This window comes from Rhinoraja longicauda, chromosome 37 (genome assembly GCF_053455715.1).
Source record: "Rhinoraja longicauda isolate Sanriku21f chromosome 37, sRhiLon1.1, whole genome shotgun sequence".
In the NCBI taxonomy this organism is placed as follows: Eukaryota; Metazoa; Chordata; class Chondrichthyes; order Rajiformes; family Arhynchobatidae; genus Rhinoraja; species Rhinoraja longicauda.
In genome coordinates, this window is record NC_135989.1 from 12437661 (window position 1) to 12460346 (window position 22686).

Genomic DNA, 22686 nt, shown 5'->3' on the forward strand with positions numbered 1-22686 from the left:
GCTCCATCCTACACACACTAGGGACTATTTACAATTTTACCAAAGCCAATTAACCTACAAACCTGTACGTCTTTGGGATTTGGGAGGAAACCAGAGCACCCGAAGGAAAGCCACGTGGTCACAGGGAGAACGTACAAACTCCATACAGACATAGAAAATATAGAAACATAGAAAATAAGTGCACTATTAGGCCATTCGGCCCTTCGAGCCAGCGCCACCATTCAATATGATCATGACTGTTCTACCAAAATCACTACCCCGTTCCTGCTTTCTCCCCATATCCCTTGATTCCTTTAGCCCCAAGAGCTCTATCTAACTCTCTCTTGAATACATCCAGTGAATTGGTCTCCACTGCCTTCTGTGGCAGTGAATTCCACAGATTCACAACTCTCTGGGTGAAAAAGTATTTCCTCGTCTCAGTCGTAGAGTTAGGATGGAACCCGGGTCTCGGGCACTGTAAGGCAGCAAATCTGCCGCTGCGCCACCGTGCCGCTCATGAAGCACAGTGTTCCTGCTTCTCAGAACCTGTTGCTATTCCATGTTATACCAACATATTTCCATCACTGCTTACTTAGATGTAGTTTAGTTTAGTTTAGTGATACAGCATGGAAACAGGCCCTTTGGCCCACTGATTCCACGCCGACCATCGATCACAGTAGTTCTATGTTATCCCACTTTCACACGCACTCACTACACACTAGAGCCAACCTACAGAGGGCCAATTAACCTAATCATGATTGTGCATGCTGACAGTATATGATTGGCACGGTAGCGCAGCGGTAGAGTTGCTGCTTTACAGCGAATGCAGCGCCGGAGACTCAGGTTCGATCCTGACTACGGGTGCTGCACTGTAAGGAGTTTGTACGTTCTCCCCGTGACCTGCGTGGGTTTTCTCCGAGATCTTCGGTTTCCTCCCACACTCCAAAGACGTACAAGTATGTAGGTTAATTGGCTGGGTAAATGTAAAAATTGTCCCTAGTGGGTGTAGGATAGTGTTAATGTGCGGGGATCGCTGGGCGGCACGGACTTGGTGGGCCGAAAAGGCCTGTTTCCGGCTGTATATATATGATATGATATGATATGATATGATTGTAATCATGTATTGTCTTTCCGTTAGCTGGATAGCACGCAACAAAAACCTTTTCTCTGTACCTCGGTGCACATGACAATAAACTTAACTCAACTCAACTCAACTAAACTAACGAAACTAACGAAACTAACTAAACTGTGTAGGAAATTAACTGCAGATGCTGGTACAAATCGAAGGTATTTATTCACAAATTGCTGGAGTAACTCAGCAGGTCAGGCAGCATCTCGGGAGAGAAGGAATGGGTGACGTTTCGTGTCGAGACCCTTCTTCAGACCGATGTTAGGCCCAAACCGGGACAAAGAAAGGATATAGGTGGAGACAGGAAGATAGAGGGAGATCTGGGAAGGGGGAGGGGAAGAGAGGGACAGAGGAACTATCTGAAGTTGGAGAAGTCAATGTTCATACCGCTGGGCTGCAAGCTGCCCAAGCGAAATATGAGGTGCTGTTCCTCCAATTTCTGGTGGGCCTCACTATGGACTAACTAAACTATAAACCTGCACGTCTTTGGGATGTGGGAGGAGACTGGAGCACCCGGAGGAAACCCACGTGGTCACAGGGAGAACGTACAAACTCCATACAGACATAGAAAATATAGAAACATAGAAAATAAGTGCAGTATTAGGCCATTCGGCCCTTCGAGCCAGCGCCGCTATTCAATATGTTCTACCAAAATCACTACCCCGTTCCTGCTTTCTCCCTATATCAGTGCCTCCACTGCCTTCTGTGGCAGAGAATTCCACAGATTCACAACTCTCTGGGTGAAAAAGTATTTCCTCATCTCAGTTGTATAGTTAGGATGGAACCCGGGTCTCTGGCACTGCAAGGCAGCAACTCTGAGGTCAGCAACTCTGAGGTTAGAGGGAGTACAGAGAAGGTTCACCAGATTGATCCCTGGGATGGCAGGACTTACATATGAGGAAAGACTAGATAGACTGGGCTTGTACTCGCTGGAATTTAGAAGACTGAGGGGGGATCTTATAGAAACATATAAAATTCTTAAGGGGTTGGAGAGGCTGGATGCGGGAAGATTGTTCCCGATGTTGGGGGAGTCCAGAACCAGGGGTCACAGCTTAAGGATAAGGGGGAAGTCTTTTAGGACCGAGATGAGAAAACATTTCTTCACACAGAGAGTGGTGAGTCTGTGGAATTCTCTGCCACAGAAGGTAGTTGAGGCCAGTTCATTGGCTATATTTAAGAGGGAGTTAGATGTGGCCCTTTTTGCTAAAGGGATCAGGGGGTATGGAGAGAAGGCAGGTACGGGTTACTGAGCTGGATGATCAGCCATGATCATATTGAATGGCGGTGCAGGCTCGAAGGGCCGAATGGCCTACTCCTGCACCTATTTTCTATGTTTCTATGTTTCTAGGATCGGACCTGCGCTGTGAGGCAGCAACTGGGTTGCATGAGGGGGAGAGGGTGCCTGGAGCGGTAACGAGGTGCCTGGCGTACCTTGGCTTTGCCGACACCTTGGAGGGCATGAACGAGGGCGGAGGCCACCTCTTCCTTTTCCTTCACCTTCAAGGCTGGCTCCAGCACCGTGCACAGGGTTGTGTGCTTGCAGATGAGGTACTCCGCAAACTCCTTGTAATGTATCATGGGCAGGACCTTGATGTTCTGGTAGCGCAGGCTGAGCCTGATGGTGGGCAGAACCACCTTGCCCTTGTTGAGGGTCTGCACATTGATGCTGTGCCACCTCTCCGTGTGCTGGCGCCCCGTCACCCCCGCCAGAGGGAGGGTGACGGAGCCCAGGGCGCTCATCTCCTTCCTCTTCTTGTCCTCGTCCCTGAAGAGGTGAAGGGTGACCTCCCTGACGGGCGGCAGGTTGTTGAACTCAAAGTGCTCGCCCCAGAAGAGCTCCTCAGCGTTGAGCTTGCTGGTGGTGCGGGCGTAGAGAGAGCCGTCGAGATGCAGCTCGCAGAAGTACTTCTTCCTCGGTGCCAGGTCTTTCACCTCGTACACCCACAGGCTCAGCATGTTCTCCACCCTCTCGCGGTTGTCCTGGAAGCAAAGGGGCAAGAGATCAACAATGGATGGAAGACACACACAGCGTGCTGGAGTAACGCCACAGTAGAGTTGCTGCCTCACAGCGCCAGAAACCCGGGTTGAATCCTGACTGGGGGCGCCGCCTGTACAGAGTTTGTACGTTCTCCCCGTGACCTGCGTGGGTTTTCTCCGAGATCTTCGGTTTCCTCCAAAGATGTACAGGTATGTAGGTTAATTGGCTTGGCAAAATGTAAAAATTGTCCCTAGTGTGTGTAGGATAGTGTTAATGTGCGGGGATCGCTGGGCGGCGAGGACCCGGTGGGCCGAAGGGCCTGTTTCCGCGCTGTATCTCTAAATCTAAAAATCTAAAACAATGGATGGGAGACACACACAGCGTGCTGGAGTAACGCCACAGTAGAGTTGCTGCCTCACAGCGCCAGAGACCCAGGTTCAATCCTGACTGCGGGCGCTGCCTGTACAGAGTTTGTACGTTCTCCCCGTGACCTGCGTGGGTTTTCTCCAGGATCTCCTGTGTCCTCCCACACTCCAAAGGCGTGCAGGTTTGCAGGTTAATTGGCTTTGGTAAAAATTGTAAATTGTCCCGAGTGTTCATGCATGTTCCTGGGTTTCCCCCCACACTCCAAAGACGTACAAGTATCATGTATTGTCTTTCCGCTGACTGGTTAGCACGTAACAAAAGCTTTTCACTGTACCTTGCTCGGTACACGTGACAATACACTGAACTGAACAGAACTGGTTTGTAGATTCATTGGCTTGGTTTATTTGTAAATTGTCCCCAGTTTGTGTAGGATAGTGTTCGTTTGGGGGGATTGCTGTTCAACTAACTTTGTCCTTCGGCAGATGTTTAGTTTAGAGATACAGCATGAAAACAGGCCCTTTGGCCCACAGAGAGTCTGCGCCGACCAGCGATCCCCGCACACTAACACTATCCTACACACACTGGGGACAATACTAGTTCCATCCTACACACGAAGGACAATTTACAGAAGCCAATTAACCTACAAACCTGCGTGTCTTTGGAGTGTGGGAGGAAACCGGAGCACCCGGAGAAAACCCACGCGGTCCCGGGGAGAACGTACAAACTCCGTACAGACAGCACCCATGGTTAGAATTGAACCCGGGTGTCTCGCGCTGTGAGGCAGCAACTCTACCGCTGTGCCACCGTGCTGCCCCGTAGAGACGTCTGAGTGTGGGTGGGTGGACAGTGGCAGGAATAGCTGCTGCATCACAGCGCCAGAGACCCGGGTGCTGTCCGTGTGGAGTTTGCACGTTTCCCCTCCACTGGGCTGCCCCAGAGTGCGTCCATGTCCGCCAGAGATGCTGCCTGACGTGCTGAGTTACTCCAGCACTTTATGTCATTTTATTTGTAAACCGGCATCTGCAGTTCCTTGCGTATCTGTTGTTAATCTGCCTGGCCCCACCTTCACTCAGTCCACCTAGGCCAACCTGATCTCCCGGTTGCCAAACACTTTAACTCCCCCTCCCACTCCCACACTGACCTTTCTGTCCTGGGCCTCCTCCATTGTCAGAGTGAGGCCCAGCGCAAATTGGAGGAACAGCACCTCATATTTCGCTTGGGCAGCTTACACCCCAGCGGTATGAACATTGACTTCTCCAACTTCAAGTAGCCCTTTCATTCCCTCTCTCTCCGTCCCTTTCCCAGCCTAGTCGTTGTACTAGTTTCACTGTCGTCCTGTTGAGTATCACCGTCTGTATAACACCCCACAGCCAACAATGGACCATTGTGGGCTCCACCCTTCCTCAATCACTGTTGCTTTTTACATATCTTGCATCCATTTGTTCCATGCACCTTCGATATCTCTCGTTTCCCTCTCCCCTGACTCTCAGTCTGAAGAAGGGTCTCAACCCGAAACGTCACCCATTCCTTCTCTCCAGAGATGCTGCCTGACCTGCTGAGTTACTCCAGCATCTTGTGTCTATCTTCTATAGTTACCTTGTTGGGCTGGACAGTTCGAAGCAGATTCTCCATCCATTTGTCTCTCTCTTCTGCTGAAGAGCAGCCAAAGCAACGGCTCCCCCTTGAGTTAATGACCTGTAGTGCAAGCAGTGGGCATGTCAGCAACTGGGGAACAACAGGGAACATGAGAACATAGTTCACACCCCACACACTGCCAGAGCATTCACACCCCAAACACTGCCAGAGCATTCACACCCCACACACTGCCCAGAGCATTCACACCCCACACACTGCCAGAGCATTCACACCCCACACACTGCCCAGAGCATTCACACCCCACACACTGCCAGAGCATTCACACCCCACACACTGCCAGAGCATTCACACCCCACACACTGCCCAGAGCATTCACACCCCACACACTGCCAGAGCATTCACACCCCACACACTGCCAGAGCATTCACACCCCACACACTGCCAGAGCATTCACACCCCACACACTGCCAGAGCATTCACACCCCACACACTGCCAGAGCATTCACACCCCACACACTGCCAGAGCATTCACACCCCACACACTGCCAGAGCATTCACACCCCACACACTGCCAGAGCATTCAAACATCTGCCAATACATAATGGCTCACCGTGCAGAAACCTCTCCCGATCCCAGTAACTGGTACCCAACCCTTTATCATGACAAAATACTCTCCAGCTGTGTGTGCGTGTGTGAGTGTGTGTGCGTGTGTGTGTGTGTGTGATTGTGTGAGCGTGTGTGCGTGTGTGTGAGCGTGTGTGTGTGTGTGAGCATGTGTGTGTGTCTGAGTGAGTCGAGATGTGTGTGTGAATGTGTGTAAGTCTAAGTATATGTGTGTGTGTATGAGTGTGTGTGTGTCCATGTGTGTCTGAGTGTGAGTGTGTGTCTATATATATATATATATGTGAGTGTGAAATTGTGTGAGTGTAAGTGTAAGTGTGTGAGTCTATATGTGTGTGTGTTTGTGTGTATCTAGATATGTGCATATATGTGAGTGTGTGTGTGTGTGTACGTGCATGTACGTTTGCGTGTGTGTGTGTAGGTGCGTGTATGTGTGTGAGTATGCATGTTGTGTGCATGTGCGAGTGTGTGCATTTGAGTGTGCATTGTGTGTGCACATGCGTGTACGTGAGTGTGTGTTTACGCGTGTCTGTGCATATGTGCTCGTGTGTAAATGCTAAGCACCATCGATGGAAACACTGCCCCTCAGGGTAATGCCTCCCTCTTTGAGAATTGCAGACCAAGGGTGAGGTCCCTTTGCATGGCGTGCCACAGTGGAGTACCCGCCAGAATATCCCACACAAACAGCCATGCCTTTGCCCGAGCCGGCTGCCTGCCCCTTTTCCAGGGTTAAGTCCGTGCCCGGGTGGCACTGGAGAGGGACTACGCGCTCTCCACGGGCACCCTGGGGGATTTCCGGGACCGCTGGGCCTCACGGAGGGTGGAATATGTCCTCAATAAGGATTGGATTACAGTTATTTGAAAATGTAGTGTAATTTGGTGATTTTGTACTAAGGTGATGGGTGTGTTACCACGGTATTGTTTAGTGTCATAACTGAATACAAAACAGACATGCTACTACCTCAAAGCAGTACTTCTCTCCAAGAATGCTGCTGTGAAGCTTCCTGATGATGACGTTCGACTCATTCGACAGGTCGAGTGTTTCGATGGGGTTCAAAGGCCCCGATAAAGACTCGTAGGACACAGCCTCTCCCAGCTTCTGGATGCTCTGCCGTCTGGAATAGACAATAGACAATAGACAATAGGTGCAGGAGGAGGCCATTCGGCCCATCGAGCCAGCACCGCCATTCACCGTGATCATGGCTGATCATTCTCAATCAGTACCCCGTTCCTGCCCTCTCCCTGTATCCCTTGATTCCGCTATCATTAAGAGCTCTATCTAACTCTCTCTTGAATGCATTCAGAGAATCGGCTTCCACTGCCTTCTGAGGCAGAGAATTCCACAGCTTCACAACTCTCTGAGTGAAAAAGTTTTTCCTCATCTCCGTTCCAAATGGCCTACCCCTTATTCTTAAACTGTGTGGCCCCTGGTTCGGGACTCCCCCCAACATCGGGAACATGTTTCCTATCCTCTAGCATGTCTAATCCCTTAATAATCTTATGTGTTTCAATGAGATCCCCTCTCATCCTTCTAAATTCCAGAGTACAAAGGGTGAGGCGAGTCTGAATTAGAAAGGACCCGAGAGGTAGTTTAGTTTAGAGATACAGCGCGGAAACAGGACCTTCGGCCCACCGAGTCCACACCGACCAGCGATCCCCGCACATTAACACAAGCCTACATACACTAGGGACAATTTACACTCATGCCAAGTAAACAAACCCTAACCAATTAACCTACAAACCTGCACATCTTTGGAGTGTGGGAGGATATCGAAGATCTGAGAAAACCCAGTTGGTCACGGGGAGAACGTACAAACTCCGTACAGACAGCACCCATAGTCGGGTCTCTGGCACTGTAAGCGCTGTAAGACAGCAACTCTACCGCTGTGTCACCGTGCCGCCCTAATGGGCGTGATCTTAAGATAGAGTCATACAGCGTGGAAACAGGCCCTTCAGCCCAACTTGCCCACACCGGCCAACATGCCCCATCTCCACTAGTCCCACCTGCCTGCGTTTGGCACAAATCCCTCCAAACCTGCCCTATCCATTCCATTGTGGAATTCTACAATAAGTGGCTTCCTTGTACGTGTTCAGATGAACAATGAGCAACGGAGCTTGAGTGATGCTTGTTTATAATGGGGTGCAGTCACTAACTCCCACCCATCATGGGAGGTACTGCTGTGTCCTCAGTAAATGTGGGTGCTTGGTGCAATGCCGGGCACAGAAGGCATCTTTGCTGAGAAACACTCAAATACAATGGCTCTACCTGGTGCTCTTGGCGTGTGGAGATTCTGGTGGCTCGGCATGGCTCCGAATCTTCTTCCTCCATCTTTTCCTGATCAGATTCTACAACGGGAAGGAGAGAGTCAATCGCAGAGCAAGCCTGCCCACGCTGGGCAAAGGGTTGGGTCAAGTCTTGCATGAGGGGAAGAAGGGGCATCTTGGTTGAGAGAGTGCTAGGAGTGAGAGTGAGAGAGAAAGAAAAAGAGGGAAGAGAGAGAGAGTAGGAGAAAGAGAGAAAAAGAGAGAGAGAAAGAGAGAGAAAATGAGAGAGAGAGAGAAAGAGAGAAAGAGAGAGAGAGAGAGAAAGAGAGAAGAGAAAAAGAGGGAAGAGAGGGAAGAGAGGGAGAGTGGGAGAGAGAGAGAGAGAGAGAGAGAGAGAGAGAGAGAGAGAGAGAGAGAGAGAGAGAGAGAGAGAGAGAGAGAGAGAGAGAGAGAGAGAGAGAGAGAGAGAGAGAGAGACAGAGAGAGAGACAGAGAGACAGAGACAGAGAGGCAACATGTGAGAGAGTGTCTCAGAGAGTGGGTGAGAGAGCATGACAGTGAATGAGAGGAAGAGTGAATGAGAGAGTTAGAGGGTGTCAGAGAGTGGGACTGATAGAAGGAGAGTGAGAGAAAGAGAATGAGAGTGTGAGGCAGAGTGAGGGAGAGCATGAGGGGAATAATGTGCAGAGAGAGAGAGTGAGCGAGAGCATGAGAGAGACTGTGCAGAAGAGAGAGAGAGAGTGAGAAAGAGAGTGTAAGCAAGCGGCACAGAGGGACCTGGGCAGTGCAGACTATGAACAGTGGTCAATGACCCGCCCAACCTGCACGTTTTTGACCCTCGAGGGGAAAACTGGAGAGGGACGGGTGAAAGAGCAGGGAACGGAATTGTTCTTGTGGAGAGCTAGCATGCGTTTGCTGGGCCGAATTGTTCCCTGGCAGGGAAAGGAGTAGCCGGAGTGGGCGTTGGGATGGGTGGAGGGCGGTGGGGTTGAGGGGATCGCGTTGGTACCTTCACGTTGTTTACAGGGCCCTCGCTGGACGGTCCGATCCGTTCGGACTTCCTGACTGCTGGAGGACTCCTCTTCCCAGACGCTGGATCTGCACAATGAACGCACGAATGAATGAATGAATGAATTTATTGGCCAAGTATGTGCACGTACAAGGAATGTGCCTAGGTGCTCCGCTCACAAGTAACAGCACGACACACACACAGTAAACAATTAAGAATAAAGCATAAACACATTAAAACAATAAGGATTTATCCACAAAATGCTGGAGTAACTCAGCGGGTCAGGCAGCATCTCGGGAGAGAAGGAATGGGTGACGTTTCGGGTCGAGACCCTTCTTCAAAACAATAAGGATACGACATTACAGTTTAAACATGTGAATGAAATAAACCAGAGCAAAAGGGGGCTACAGGCTTTGATTTAGATTTAGAGATACAGCGCGGAAACAGGCCCTTCGGCCCACCGAGACCGCGCCGCCCAGCGATCCCCGCACATTAACACTATCCTACACACACTCGGGACAATTTTTACATTTTACCCAGTCAATTAACCTACATACCTGTACGTCTTTGGAGTGTGGGAGGAAACCGAAGATCTCGGAGAAAACCCACGCAGGTCACGGGGAGAACGTACAAACTCCGTACAGACGGCGCCCGTAGTCAGGATCGAACCTGAGTCTCCGGCGCTGCATTCGCTGTAAGGCAGCAACTCTACCGCTGAACCACCGTGCCACCCTAGTCCTTTGGTTATTGAGTAGAGCTACTAATCGCGGAAAAAAAAGCTGTCCTTGTGTCTGGCTGTGGCTGCTTTGACAGTCCGGAGTCGCCTTCCAGAGGGAAGTGCTTCAAAGAGTTTGTGGCCAGGGTGAGAGGGGTCAGAGATGATCTTGCCCGCTCGCTTCCTGGCCCTGTCAGTGTACAGTTCAAAACACAGAACGTCAGTAAGACTAGTCCTGCTCATACTACCCGGTCAATTTCAGCAATAGGGCCCTAGTGAATCCGCACCTGGAGTACTATGTGCAGTTTTGGTCTCCAAATTTGAGGAAGGATATTCTTGCTATTGAGGGCGTGCAGCGTAGGTTTACTAGGTTAATTCCCGGAATGGCAGGACTGTCATATGTTGAAAGACTGGAGCGACTAGGCTTGTATACACTGGAATTTAGAAGGATGAGAGGGGATCTTATCGAAACTTATAAGATTATTAAGGGGTTGGACACGTTAGAGGCAGGAAACATGTTCCCAATGTTGGGGGAGTCCAGAACAAGGGGCCACAGTTTAAGAATAAGGGGTAGGCCCTTTAGAATGGAGATGAGGAAACACTTTTTCAGTCAGAGAGTTGAGAATCTGTGGAATTCTCTGCCTCAGAGGGCAGTGGAGGCCAATTCTCTGAATGCATTCAAGAGAGAGCGAGATAGAGCTCTTAAGGATAACGGAGTCAGGGGGTATGGGGAGAAGGCAGGAACGGGGTACTGATTGAGAATGATCAGCCATGATCACATTGAATGGCGGTGCTGGCTCAAAGGGCCGAATGGCCTCCTCCTGCACCTATTGTCTATTGTCTAACACTGCCTTCCAAACTGCATCAGTCCCTCCAAAGATAGACGTTAGTTAGATACACAATGATAAGCCGCAAATGAACAGATAAATAGCAACAAACGTCTTGGTCTGGTTCAAGTATCCAGTTCCAACGTTATATAAAAATTGGCATTGTTTACTATAAGATGGACACAAAATGCTGGAGTAACTCAGCGGGTCAGGCAGCATCTCTGGAGGAAAGGAATAAGGTGACGTTTCGGGTCGAGACCCTTCTTCAGACTGAGAGTCAGAGGAAAGGGAAACGAGAGATATATATGGAATATATGGGATATACGAGAGAATAAATGGAAGAAAGATATGCAAAAAGCAAAGATGATCAAGGAAATGGAGAGCCCACAATGGTCCATTGGTGGCTGCGGAGAAGGTGATAACGAGTTAGACACAAAATGCTGCAGTAACTCAGCGGGTCAGGCAGCATCTCTGGAGAGAAGGAATGGGTGGCATTTCGGGTCGAGACCCTTCTTCAGACTGAAGACTGAATTTTGTGTCAACCTTCGATTTAAACCAGCTTCTGCGGTTCTTTCCTACACGTGATAACGAGTTATACAGACTGTGAAACTCAACAGGATGACAGTGAAACTAGTTCGACGACGAGGGTGGGGGAGGGACGGAGAGAGAGGGGATGCAAGGGTTACATGGTGTTACTGGAGTTAACCACACCCATTGTCTCATTCACCCTATAGAACACTGTACCACACAGCAACTGGCCCTTTGGCCACCACTGCCAGTGCTGACTATGTTGACTATGTTACCGAATAAAACTGTACATCTGCCTGCACATATTCTACATCCATCCATTCTCTAAAACACAAATTGCTGGAGTAACCTTTTCACACAGAGGATATTGGGTACATAGAATGAGCTGCCAGAGGAGGTAGTTGAGACGGGTAATACAATAGCATTTGAAAGACTGGCAATAGACAATAGGTGCAGGAGGAGGCCATTCGGCCCTTCGACCCAGCACCGCCATTCAATGTGATCATGGCTGATCATCCACAATCAGTACCCCGTTCCTGCCTTCTCCCCATACCCCCTGACTCCGCTATCCATAAGTGCTCTATCTAACTCTCTCTTGAAAGCATCCAGAGAAATGGCCTCCACTGCCTTCTGAGGCAGAGAATTCCACAGATTTACAACTCTCTGAGTGAAAAAGTTTTTCCACATCTCCGTTCTAAATGGCCTACCCCTTATTCTTAAACTGTGGCCCCTGGTTCTGGACTCCCCCAACATTGGGAACATGTTTCCTGCCTCTAGCGTGTCCAATCCTGTAATAATCTTATACGTTTCAATAAGATCCCCTCTCATCCTTTTAAATTCCAGCTTATACAAGCCTAGTCGCTCCAGTCTTTCAACATACGATAGTTCGGCCATTCCGGGAATTAACCTAGTAAACCTACGCTGCACTCCCTCAATAGCAAGAATGTCCTTCCTCAAATTTGGAGACCAAAACTGCACACAGTAACCCAGGTGCGGTCTCACTAGGGCCCTGTACAACTGCTGAAGGACCTCTTTGCTCCTATGCTCAACTCCTCTTGTCATGAAGGCCAACATGCCATTAGCTTTTTTCATTGAACTGCTTTGGCTACTTGTTTCCAGCAAGAAACTATACGGCCATTCGGCCCAATCCAGCATCTCTGCTGCCAGCCCACTGAGTTGCTCCAGCTTTTCTTGTGAACCAGCATCTGCGGTTCCTTGTGTCTACTTCAGGTCGATGACCTTCTGGAAAACAGGGATAGATGACGTTTCAGATCTCTGAGTGTTAGCCCCTCTTCTTCCTCCGCAGATGCTGCCTTCCCTGCTGAGAGTTTCTGCCAATTTCTGCATCTATTTCAGATCTTTGCTAATTGTTTGATTTGTGGTGACGATACATCCTTTCCATATCTGGGAATAATGAGCACGCAGATAACCAAAGTATGCGTCATTTGCAAAAAAAAAATCATCAGTCTAAAGCTGCTGCATTTTACCGAAACTATCACTTCCTGTAGATGCTATCGTTAGCAGGCAACTAAAAAACACTGATAAAGCAGTAAGTAAATTAATCCCTTAGAGTGAATTACCAATGAGAACCAAAATGGGGAAGGGTGGTAAAGAAACATCACCCATCTCAGTTTAGTTAAGATAAGTTAAGTTTAGTTAACTTTAGTTTAAGGTAGACACAAAATGCTGGAGTAACTCAGCGGGTCAGGCAGCATCTCGGGAGAGAAGGAATGGGTGACGATTCGGGTCGAGACCCTTCTTCAGATCGTCTGATGTGATCTTGGCTGATCATTCTCAATCAGTACCCCGTTCCTGCCTTCTCCCCATACCCCCTGACTCCGGAGGCCAATTCTCTGAATGCATTCAAGAGAGAGCTGGATAGAGCTCTTAAGGATAGCAGAGTCAGGGGGTATGGGGAGAAGGCAGGAACAGGGTACTGATTGAGAATGATCAGCCATGATCACATTGAATGGCGGTGCTGGCTCGAAGGGCCGAATGGCCTCCTCTTGCACCTATTGTCTAATGTCTATTGAAACGTCACCCATTCCTTCTCCCTTGAGATGCTGCCTGAACTGCTGAGTTACTCCAGCATTTTGTGTCTACCTTCAACTTAAACCAGCATCTGCAGTTTTTTTCCTACTATTTAGTTTAGTTCAGTTTAGTCCCTGTGGCTATCAACCTGTACAATTCCTCCCCATTCTGTCATGGGGTAGACTGTCTCCCCTCACCCGTCCCAATCTTTGCTCATCCCCAATCCTTTCCACTCGTCACTTTAATTTCATGTTTCATGTATTTTGTGTTTATATGTCTGTTGACAGATCAATTTCCCTCCTGGGATCAATAAAGTTCTATCGTATCGTATCGTTTAGTTTAGTGGTACAGCAGAAACAGGCCCTTCGGCCCACCGAGTCCGCACTGAACTGCAATCCCCACACACTAACACTATCTACACGCACTAGGGACAATTTACATTGACACCAAGCCAATTAACCTACAAACCTGCACGTCTTTGGAGCGTGGGAGGAAACTGAAGATCTCGTAGAAAACCCACGCAGGTCACGGGGAGAACGTACAAACTCCGTACAGACAGCACCCGTAGTCGAGATTGAACCCAGGTCTCGGGCGCTGTAAGGCAGCAACTCTACCACTATGTCACCATGTTCTCCAGAGATGCTGCCTGACCAGCTGAGTTATAGAGTCATAGAGTCATACAGCGTGGAAACAGGCCCTTGGGTCCAACTTGCCTACACCGAAACATGTCCCATCAACACTAGTCCCACCTGCCTGTGTTTGCCACAAATCCCTCCAACCCTGTCCTATCCATGTACCTGCACTTTGCATCTTTTCATCATCATCATCATATCATCATCATATATATACAGCCGGAAACAGGCCTTTTCGGCCCTCCAAGTCCGTGCCGCCCAGTGATCCCCGTACATTAACACTATCCTACACCCACTAGGGACAATTTTTACATTTACCCAGCCAATTAACCTACATACCTGTACGTCTTTGGAGTGTGGGAGGAAACCGAAGATCTCGGAGAAAACCCACGCAGGTCACGGGGAGAACGTACAAACTCCTTACAGTGCAGCACCCGTAGTCAGGATCGAACCTGAGTCTCCGGCGCTGCATTCGCTGTAAAGCAGCAACTCTACCGCTGCGCTACCGTGCCGCCCATCTGCGGTTCCAGTCTGATGAAAGGACCCGACCCGGAACATCACCCATTCCTTCTCTCCAGAGATGCTGCCTGTCCCGCTGAGTTACTCCAGCATTTAGTGTCTACCTTCGGTCTAAACCAGCATCTGCAGTTCCTTCCGACACACTCAATGACCTAATTCACCTCTACTGACTGCGGTTTCCTGAGGAATTAGATTCCACGTCGGAGAGTCTAGGACTGGAGGTCACAGCCACAGAATTAAAGGACATTCTTTTAGGAAGGAGATGAGGAGAAATTTATTTAGTCAGAAGGTGGTGAATTTGTGGAATTCTTTACTGCAGAAGGCTGTGGAGGCCAAGTCAGTGGATTCAGAGATAGACATATTTTTGATTAGTGCAGGTGTCAGAGGTTATGGGGAGAAGGCAGGAGAATGTAGTTAGGAAGGAGAGATAGATCAGCCATGATTGAATGGTGGAGTAGACTTGATGGGCCGAATGGCCTAATTCTACTCCTGTCACGTATGACCTCATGACAATATGACCTTATTTGCTTTCAAGTGCCCAACAGCATGGAAATTCAAGACAATAATCCAGGACTTGTCATGGAGTCATGTAGGGATGCAGCATAGAAACAGGTCCTTCAGCCCATCGAGTCCATACCGATCATCATCAACCTAGTATAAGACAATAACTGCAGATGCTGGTACAAATCAAATTTACAAAATGCTGGAGTAACTCAGCAGGTCAGGCAGCATCTCAGGAGAGAAGGAATGGGTGACGTTTCGGGTCAAGACCCTCATCATCCTAGTGGCAACCATTGACTGTAAACCTAAGTGGACCATCAAATTCAGACCCACCATCAGCCACTCAATTACACAAATCTTACATAAATATCACTGTTTTTTATTCTCCCACATTCTCATTCACTCCCCCCACATTCCACACTGTAGCATTCACCCACCCATACCCTCATGATTTTACACATTTCTGTCATATCCCCATTTCTGGGCGGCACGGTGGCGCAGCGGTAGAGTTGCTGCCTTACAATGCTTGCAGCGCCTGAGACCGCGGTTCGATCCCGACCACGGGCGCTGTCTGTACGGATTTTGTACGTTCTCCCCGTGACCCGCGTGGGTTTTCTCCGAGATCTTCGGTTTCCTCCCACACTCCAAAGACGTACAGGTATGTAAGTTAATTGGCTTGGTAAATGTGTAAATTGTCCCTAGTGGGTGTAGGATAGTGTTAATGTGCGGGGATCGCTGGGCGGTGCCTGTTTCCATGCTGTATCTCTAAACCAAACTAAATATCACCCCTCAACCTCCTTCTCTCCAACCAATGGTAGCCACCAGGATAATGATGGTCGAGATGGACTCAACGGGCTTCAGGGCGGCACGGTGGCGCAGTGGTAGAGTTGCTGCCTTACAGTGTTAGATACCTGGCTTTGATAATGACTACGGGTGCTGCTGTAAAGAGTTTGTACGTTCTCCCTGTGACCGCGTGGGTTTTCTCCGGGTGCTCACGTTTCCTCCCACACTCTAAAGACATGCAGGTCTGTAGGTTAATTGGCTTCTGTAAATTGACAATAGACAATAGACAATATACAATAGGTGCAGGAGTAGGCCATTTGGCCCTTCGAGCCAGCACTGCTGTCGCTAGTGTGTACGACGGAACTAGGTACAGGTGATCGATGGTTGGCATGGGCCAAAAGGCCAGTTTCAACGCTGTATCCCAAAAACGAAAAAAACCTAAAGGATATAACACTTGGTGGGGAAATCTAGAACTAGGGGGCATAATGTCCGAATGACAAGTTTCCAGTTTGTCCTTTTGTCCAGTGACCGCGTGGGTTTCCTCCGGGTGCCCCGGTTTCCTCCCACATCCCACAGGCGGATAATTGTCCATCTGTAAATTGCCCCTAGTGTGTAGGGTAGACACAAAATGCTGGAGTAACTCAGCGGGTCAGGCAGCATCTCAGGAGAGAAGGAATGGGCGACGTTTCGGGTCGGGACCCTTCTTCTGAAGAAGAGTCCCGACCCGAAACGTCACCCATTCCTTCTCTCCAGAGATGCTGCCTGACCCGCTGAGTTACTCCAGCATTTTGTGTCTACCTTCAATTTAAACCAGCATCTGCAGTTATTTTCCTAGTATGTAGGGAGTGGATGCAAAAGTGGGATAACATAGAACTAGTGTGAACAGGTAAATTGATGGTCGGCATGGACTGGGTGGGCCAAAGGGCCTGTTTCCATGCTGTATCTCCAAAATGCCCAGATGCAGCATAAAATAAATTATAAATATAAATCAGTGGAACAACACTGCCTTCAGTTAGAAGTGCATCAAATCTCTGTTTGCCATTCATCCAAACTGAGATCCCTTTGCCTCGGCCTGTAACTTATAGGGTGACACAAAATGCTGGAGTAACTCAGCGGGACAGGCAGCATCTCTGGGGAGAAGGAATGGGTGACGTTTCAGTTCAAGACCCTTCTTATAGGGTGATGTCCACTTCACTTTAGGAGGGATGTTGCACAACATACTTGGCTAATAAAGTATGATTATGATCATGACTTTACACTATTGAAATCCAGCCCATGTACATGAACGTCATCTACCAGTTTCCAAATAACAACATTGTCTACATTTACAATCATATTCGTTGGCATTTCTCAGTCACTCTTTCAGTATAACTGCCTGTTATACTAACTTCCACAAAAGTAAAGCTCTGAACTCAGTAGTGCATTGGCTTCTGGGCATTATTACAAAACCGAGATGATTGAGATAATGTGGCTTCCAGTTGCTCAACAGTCCACTGGAGAAGGTTTCTGGAAGAAAAATAATGTCCAATGACTCATTTGTCATTTCTCCAAAGCCTTGTCAATGATCTTAAGGGATTGGACAGGCTAGATGCAGGAAAAATATTCCCCATGTTGGGGGAGTCCAGAACCAGGGGTCACAAATAAAGAATAAGGGGTAGGCCATTTAGGAAAAACATTTTCATCCAGAGTTGTGAATCTGGAATTCTCTGCCAGAAGGCAATGGAGGCATGTATTCAAGAGAGAGTTAGATATAGCCCTTAGGGCTAACAGAATCAAGGGATATGGGGAGAAAGCAGGAACGGGGTACTGATTTTGGATGATCAGCCATGATCATATTGAATGGCGGTGCTGCCTCAAAGGGCTGAATGGCCTCCTCCTGCACCTATTTTCTATGTTTCTATGTTTCTAACTTCTCTCATGACTGGAAAGATGCTCCATCTAAGAGGGACAGATGAGCTTCCAACCTTAAGATCTGGAGACAAACCTGGCAAAGCTAGATTAAAAAGGAACTGAAAGTGTTTCACAACCTCAAGACGTCCTAACACACACTCCCACAGCTAGCAACATACAATCCCTCCGGCAATTTCCGACTCAGCTCCCAATATACATACGCACAGCAAGCTATCACGGACAGCCAACCATTAATGATTACATCTCACTCGGTGTAAAGAAGGGTCCCAACCTGAAACGTCACCTGTCCATGTCCTCCAGAGTCGCTGCCGAACCTGCTGAGTTACTCCAGCACTTTGTGCTCTATGCAAGACCCCAGCAGCTGCAGTTCTTTGTGCCTCAATGATTACATTTTACATTGGCCGTTGTGAGCTAAATATTGACCACAGCAGCGGGACTAAATTCCCTATTCGTCTTCAAAGTTCCATTCATCTAACCCCTACCTGAGAGAGCAGATGTTAAAATGATGCCCCACTGTTCTCCCCAATGGAGTTAAGAGATGGAACAAGCTGCCAGAGGAGGTAGTTGAGGCTGGGACTATCCAAACAATTAAGAAATAGTTACATGGATAGGACTGATTTGGAGGGATATGAGCTAAATGCGGGCAGATGGGACTAGTGTACCTGGGACATATTGGCCGGTGTGTGCAAGTTGGGCCGTAGGGCCTGTTTCTACGCTGTATGACTCTATAACTCTATAAGTATCACTGTACATAAGCACTTAAGATACGTATTGGATAGACACAAAAAACTGGAATAACTCAGCGGGACAGGAAGCATCTCTGGAGATGTGTAGGAAGAAAAACTGTAGATGCTGGTTTAAATGAAAGATAGACACAAAATGCTGGAGTAACTCAGCGGGTCAGGCAGCATCTCTGGAGAGAAGGAATGGGTGACGTTTCGGGTCGAGACCCTTGTTCAGTCCGAAGAACGTCACCCATCCCTTCCCTCCAGAGATGCTGCATATCCCGCTGAGTTACGCCAGCTTTTTGTGTCTATAGTCAGTTAAAAAACAGCATCTGCAGTTCCTTCCTACACATACATATCAGATAAGCATCTCAGATACAGTCTGTATGTCTGAGTCTGAAGAAGGATCTCGACCCGAAACCCGAAATCTCGTCACCTATTCCTTCTCTCCTGAGATGCTGCCTGACCCGCTGAGTTACTCCAACATTTTGTGATACCTCAGCACTAGTTTATAGCAGTGCATGTTTTGGAGGTAATAGGAACGCAGGCTGGTCTCTTACCTTGTCGTGCCCCACACACTAACCAGCTCTTCACACCCATTTCACCACCTCACTTGGAGGACGCACAGCTCCCTTGGTCTCCTGCTGCCTCTGAGAGTAGAGGTGGTGTCACTTTGGGTGCCCTTCCCACGCCGTGGCCTTCCTCACTCTGCAAGGGGCTGTCACTTCCCCCACACACCAGGGACAGCTCCGGCTCTACGCTGCCTCACACACACCAGAGTGCGGGGTGACAATTTGGGTTCCTGCACCAACACCCAACCCCTCCGGTCAGGTGACCTCCATGGTTTGATTCAGAGGAAATATTCTGCCTCAAACTTCGTCTTTTTTTTTTTGACGATCAGCATTGCTTCCTGTCAGCAGAAGTGCATATCGCAGGCAGCAGAATTTCCCTCGATTCTTGAAGAGATTAGGGTTTGCTTCTGAGATTCACACCAGGTCTTGCAAGTCCGTTCCCAACACCCCAATGAGAATATCACAGGAGGTCTGGTTCCAGAACCAGGGGCCACAGTTTTAAGAATAAGGGGTAGGCCATTTAGAACAGAGATGAGGAAAAACTTTTTTAGTCAGAGAGTTGTGAATCTGTGGAATTCTCTGCCTCAGAGGGCAGTGGAGGCCAATTCTCTGAATGCATTCAAGAGAGAGCTAGATAGAGCTCTTAAGGATAGCAGAGTCAGGGGGTATGGGGAGAAAGCAGGAACGGGGTACTGATTGAGAATGATCAGCCATGATCACATTGAATGGCGGTGCTGGCTCGAAGGGCCGAATGGCCTCCTCCTGCACCTATTGTCTATTGTCTATTGTCTATTGTCTATTGTCTTTGCTCCAGTGATTGGTTTCCCCCCTCCCACCCCCAAAGTCTTCTTGATTAGTACGGGTGTCAGGGGTTATGGGGAGAAGGCAGGGGAATGGGGTTAAGAGGGAGAGATAGAGCAGCCATGATTGAATGGCGGAGTGGACTTGATGGGCCGAATGGCCTAATTCTGCTCATGTCACTTATGAACTTATAAAGGTCTTTCCCCAAATCCCTTCTGAAATGTGAATCTACATCCACTGCCCCTTAAGGGTGATACATTCTGGATTCCACCAACCAGGTTAGTGCACCTGGTAGAGTTGCTGCCTCACGGAGCTGGGGAGCCGGGTTCGATCCTGACCTCGGGCGGCGACTGCGTGAGGCTTGCGCGTTCTCCCCGTGACTGTTTGGGCTTCCCCCGCCTGCGATGCTCCAATTTCCACCCACATCCCAACGATGTGCAGGTTTGTTTGTTGACCGGCTAATTGGCCTCTGTACACGGTCCCTAGTGTGTTGGGAGTGGACGGGAAAGTGGGATAATATTGAACTAGTGTAAAAGGATCAATGGTTGGCATGGACTTGGTGCACCGAGGTGCCATGCTGTAGATTTCAATCAATTAGATCAAAAACATGTTCAATTAAAAAAATCTCATGCCTTCCTAATTCCTTGTTCTGTTGTCAACCATCCTGTCAGTGGTTAATTGTCTTTTTCTCAAAAGTGTTTGTAATTTTAAATGCCATCTTGGTTCCCCCGTGCCTTGTGTTCTTTATTTTCTTTGCTACTTCGCATTTGCAGAGAGCACTCACAAGAGTCGTGAGAACCACTGCAGTTTACAGGTAGAAACAGGCCCTTCGGCCCTTCCATGCTGTCCCACTATGACCCTCCCATCTTTGTGCAGTTGCTGGTTTAAACTGGAGAATGGAGTCTGAAGAAGGGTCTGGACAATAGACAATAGACAATAGACAATAGGTGCAGGAGGAGGCCATTCGACCCTTCGAGCCAGCACCGCCATTCAATGTGATCATGGCTGATCATTCTCAATCAGTACCCCGTTCCTGCTTTCTCCCCATAACCCCCCTGACTCCGCTATCCTTAAGAGCTCTATCTAGCTCTCTCTTGAATGTATTCAGAGAGTTGGCCTCCACTGCCCTCTGAGGCAGAGAATTCCACAGATTCACAACTCTCTGACTGAAAAAGTTTTTCCTCATCTCTGTTCTAAATGGCCTACCCCTTATTCTTAAACTGTGGCCCCTGGTTCTGGACTCCCCCCAACATTGGGAACATGTTTCCTGCCTCTAATGTGTCCAACCCCTTAATAATCTTATACGTTTCGATAAGATCCCCTCTCATCCTTCTAAATTCCAGTGTATACAAGCCTAGTCGCTCCAGTCTTTCAACATATGACAGTCCCGCCATTCCGGGAATTAACCTAGTAAACCTACGCTGCACGCCCTCAATAGCAAGAACTGACACGTCACCCATTCCTTCTCTCCAGAGATGCTGCCTGTCCCGCTGAGTTACTCCAACGTTTTGTCTCCACCCACCCATCTTTATCCCACATTCCTCAATATTCCTGGTAAGTGAAAAATTATCAAGTCAACAATATCACATGTCATTTAGTTCCTTGAGTTTAGAGATGGAAACGTGAAAACAGGCCCTTTGGCCCACTGATCCATGCCGACCATCGATCCCCGCACACGAACGCTGTCCTACACACATATCCTACACACTAGGGACAATTTACATTTTTTATACCAAGCTAATTGACCTACAGCCCTGTACGTCTTTGGAGCGTGGGAGGAAACCGGAGATCCCGGAGAAAACCCACGCAGGTCACGGGGAGAACGTACAAACTCCGTACCCGTAGTCAGGATCGAGCCCAGCTCTCCGGCGCTGTAAGGCAGCAACTCTACCGCTGTGCCACCGTGCCACCCAACAGCAATGTGTGGGTGCCTTCACCAGAAGGACTGCAGCAGTTTAAGAAGGACTTTCATATGAAGAAAGACTGGATAGACTCGGCTTGTACTCGCTGGAATTTAGAAGATTGAGGAGGGATCTTATAGAAACTTACAAAATTCTTAAGGGGTTGGACAGGCTAGATGCAGGAAGATTGTTCCCGATGTTGGGGAAGTCCAGAACAAGGGGTCACAGTTTAAGGATAAGGGTGAAGTCTTTTAGGACCGAGATGAGAAAGTTTTTTTTCACACAGAGAGTGGTGAATCTGTGGAATTCTCTGCCACAGAAGGTAGTACAGGCCAGTTCATTGGCTATATTTAAGAGGGAGTTAGATGTGGCCCTTGTGGCTAAAGGGATCAGGGGGTATGGAGAGAAGGCAGGTACGGGATACTGAGTTGGATGATCAGCCATGATCATATTGAATGGCGGTGCAGGCTCGAAGGACAGAATGGCCTACTCCCGCACCTATTTTCTATGTTTCTATGTTTCTATGAAGGCATCTCGCCACCATTATCTCAAGGACAACTGGGATTGCTCAATAAATGCTGGCCTTGCCAAAGCCAAACCACATCCGTTGATTTTCTTTAAAAAGTAGAAAAAGAACAGCATAAACTGCTTCCTGCCACTACTTGCATGTTTTCTTCTACGTTCTGAAAAGCTGTAATGAGTTCCTGCTCACCACCACTACCTTTACTAATCTCACCGATGGAGCCGTTTAGAAATAAAGGCAATAAACCGCATCGGCACGAAACCAGACAGAGACCAACGCTTTTGGCAAGGTGCAGCAAGGATCATTTCCCACGACGCGCTGTTGGATTGCAACAGCAGGGACACTAGCAGTCTGCTGTTACCCACTGACAGAAATTACTCACCCTCGCGAACCCGCCTCAGTGTTGCAGTTTCAAAACACAATCACCAAGATGCAAAAGGAAACGTTTGTGTCTGTACTGCGCCATTCACTACTCATAAGTTCACAAGTCCCCTTGACATGGTCTTGCACCTTAGTGGATACATCTCATGCCTTTATAACTCTGACAACCTTCATCAGTTTGGTTTAGTTTAGTTTAGAGATACAGCGCGAAAACAGGCCCTTCGGCCCACCTAGTCCGCACCGACCAGCGATCCCCGCACACTAACACTACCCCACACGCACAAGGGGCAATTTACATTCGTACCAAGCCAAATAACCTACAAACCTGTTAGTCTTTGGAGCGTGGTTGGAAACCGGAGATCTCGAAAAAAAAACCCACGCAGGTCATGGGGA

General features: G+C 48.6%; 1 protein-coding gene across 3 annotated transcripts in view; it reads right to left on the bottom strand.

Moving 5' to 3' along the window:
• LOC144610610 (ras GTPase-activating protein nGAP-like) overlaps positions 1–22686 on the bottom strand; it is a 60636-nt gene that overhangs the window by 26321 nt on the left and 11629 nt on the right. For 2 of the 3 annotated variants that reach the window (XM_078429435.1, XM_078429436.1), the window contains exons 4-8: positions 8944–9032; positions 7936–8015; positions 6631–6784; positions 5049–5147; positions 2540–3088 (exon numbers count right to left, since the gene is read on the bottom strand). In XM_078429435.1, coding sequence (XP_078285561.1) covers positions 2540–3088; positions 5049–5147; positions 6631–6784; positions 7936–8015; positions 8944–9032 — 971 coding nt within the window. Of the gene's footprint in view, positions 1–2539; positions 3089–5048; positions 5148–6630; positions 6785–7935; positions 8016–8943; positions 9033–18675; positions 18825–22686 lie in introns of those variants that run through there. The other variant, XM_078429437.1, reaches the window with a different exon arrangement.